The 996-nt window shown below is 43.4% G+C and overlaps 1 protein-coding gene across 1 annotated transcript; it reads left to right on the forward strand.

Moving 5' to 3' along the window:
* The first annotated feature begins 279 nt into the window (after positions 1-279).
* Positions 280-747, forward strand: LOC140857836 (uncharacterized). The gene has a single exon (XM_073257021.1). It carries the CDS (start codon positions 369-371, stop codon positions 645-647), a length of 279 nt encoding a protein of 92 aa, XP_073113122.1. The 5' UTR covers positions 280-368; the 3' UTR covers positions 648-747.
* The last annotated feature ends 249 nt before the right edge of the window (positions 748-996 follow it).

Here is a 996-nt window from a genome sequence, read left to right on the forward strand (position 1 = left end):
TTGAATCGGGTCCGGTCACGTACTTTGCCACCGACCCCGATCAACAGCCTCTACCTGCATGTACCTAAGACAAGGCCTATGAATTCTAGGTGCAGCCAACCGCAATTGATCCATTATTGTCCCTTGATGCTGAAACTTTAGATCAATCATAAACAAACAATATAGCCCCTGGTATCCTGGAAACCGCGGGGCCCAGTAGGGAAAACAAGCAGCAGCTCACCCCCGGTTTTCTCCCATTCCAACAATTCTTATCCCTTCTTTATCATGGCTTTATATATCAACCGCTTCCTCCCCGCTTACTCAGCAAACTCACCAAAGCACTCTTCTTGTTTCAACCTTTTGGTTCACGGTATTAGAGAGAGAGAGAGATGGCCTCTGCGAGGAGGGTTTCTTTGATTGTGGCAGCAAGCGTGGGGGCAGTGGAAGCTCTCAAGGATCAAGCGGGGCTTTGCCGATGGAACTATGCCCTCAGGTCTCTCCAACAGCGAGCCAAGAGTAACATGGGATCGTTGGCTCAGACCACAAGGATGTCTTCTTCTTCTAACATTGAAATGATTAAAGGAAGGGAAGGGATCGATGAGAAAGCCAAACGGTCTGAAGATTCACTTAGGAAGGTCATGTACTTGAGCTGTTGGGGTCCTAATTAGAGAAGTTTGGAAGCTGGTTTCAGTTGGGTTTCTGTGTTCCTCCATTTTTGGGACACAATGTAACTGTAAATTTAAGTACATGTAACAATTTTGGTCTTCATTTTCGTTCTTCTCTTGCTTTGGAGTGCATTCTGAGATTATACCATCTTTGGATTTTGATGTCACCAGAAATGAAAGCTTAACTTCCTCACGTATCTAGTACTTTGTACATAACGAAATTAGAGAAAATGGTAAGATAAACATCGGATTACAAAACCAAAACTAGATAATTATTTTTTTAAAAAAAGGCATAGTTTTTGGACCCTATCAATGAACAAATCCCCATCGTCATTACTCTTAACGGGTTGGG

This window comes from Elaeis guineensis, chromosome 5, assembly GCF_000442705.2.
Source record: "Elaeis guineensis isolate ETL-2024a chromosome 5, EG11, whole genome shotgun sequence".
Taxonomy (NCBI): Eukaryota; Viridiplantae; Streptophyta; class Magnoliopsida; order Arecales; family Arecaceae; genus Elaeis; species Elaeis guineensis.

Bases quoted from the DNA above. Each gene is read 5' to 3' on its own strand.
- LOC140857836 (XM_073257021.1), top strand. From the start codon at position 369: ATGGCCTCTGCGAGGAGGGTTTCTTTGATTGTGGCAGCAAGCGTGGGG.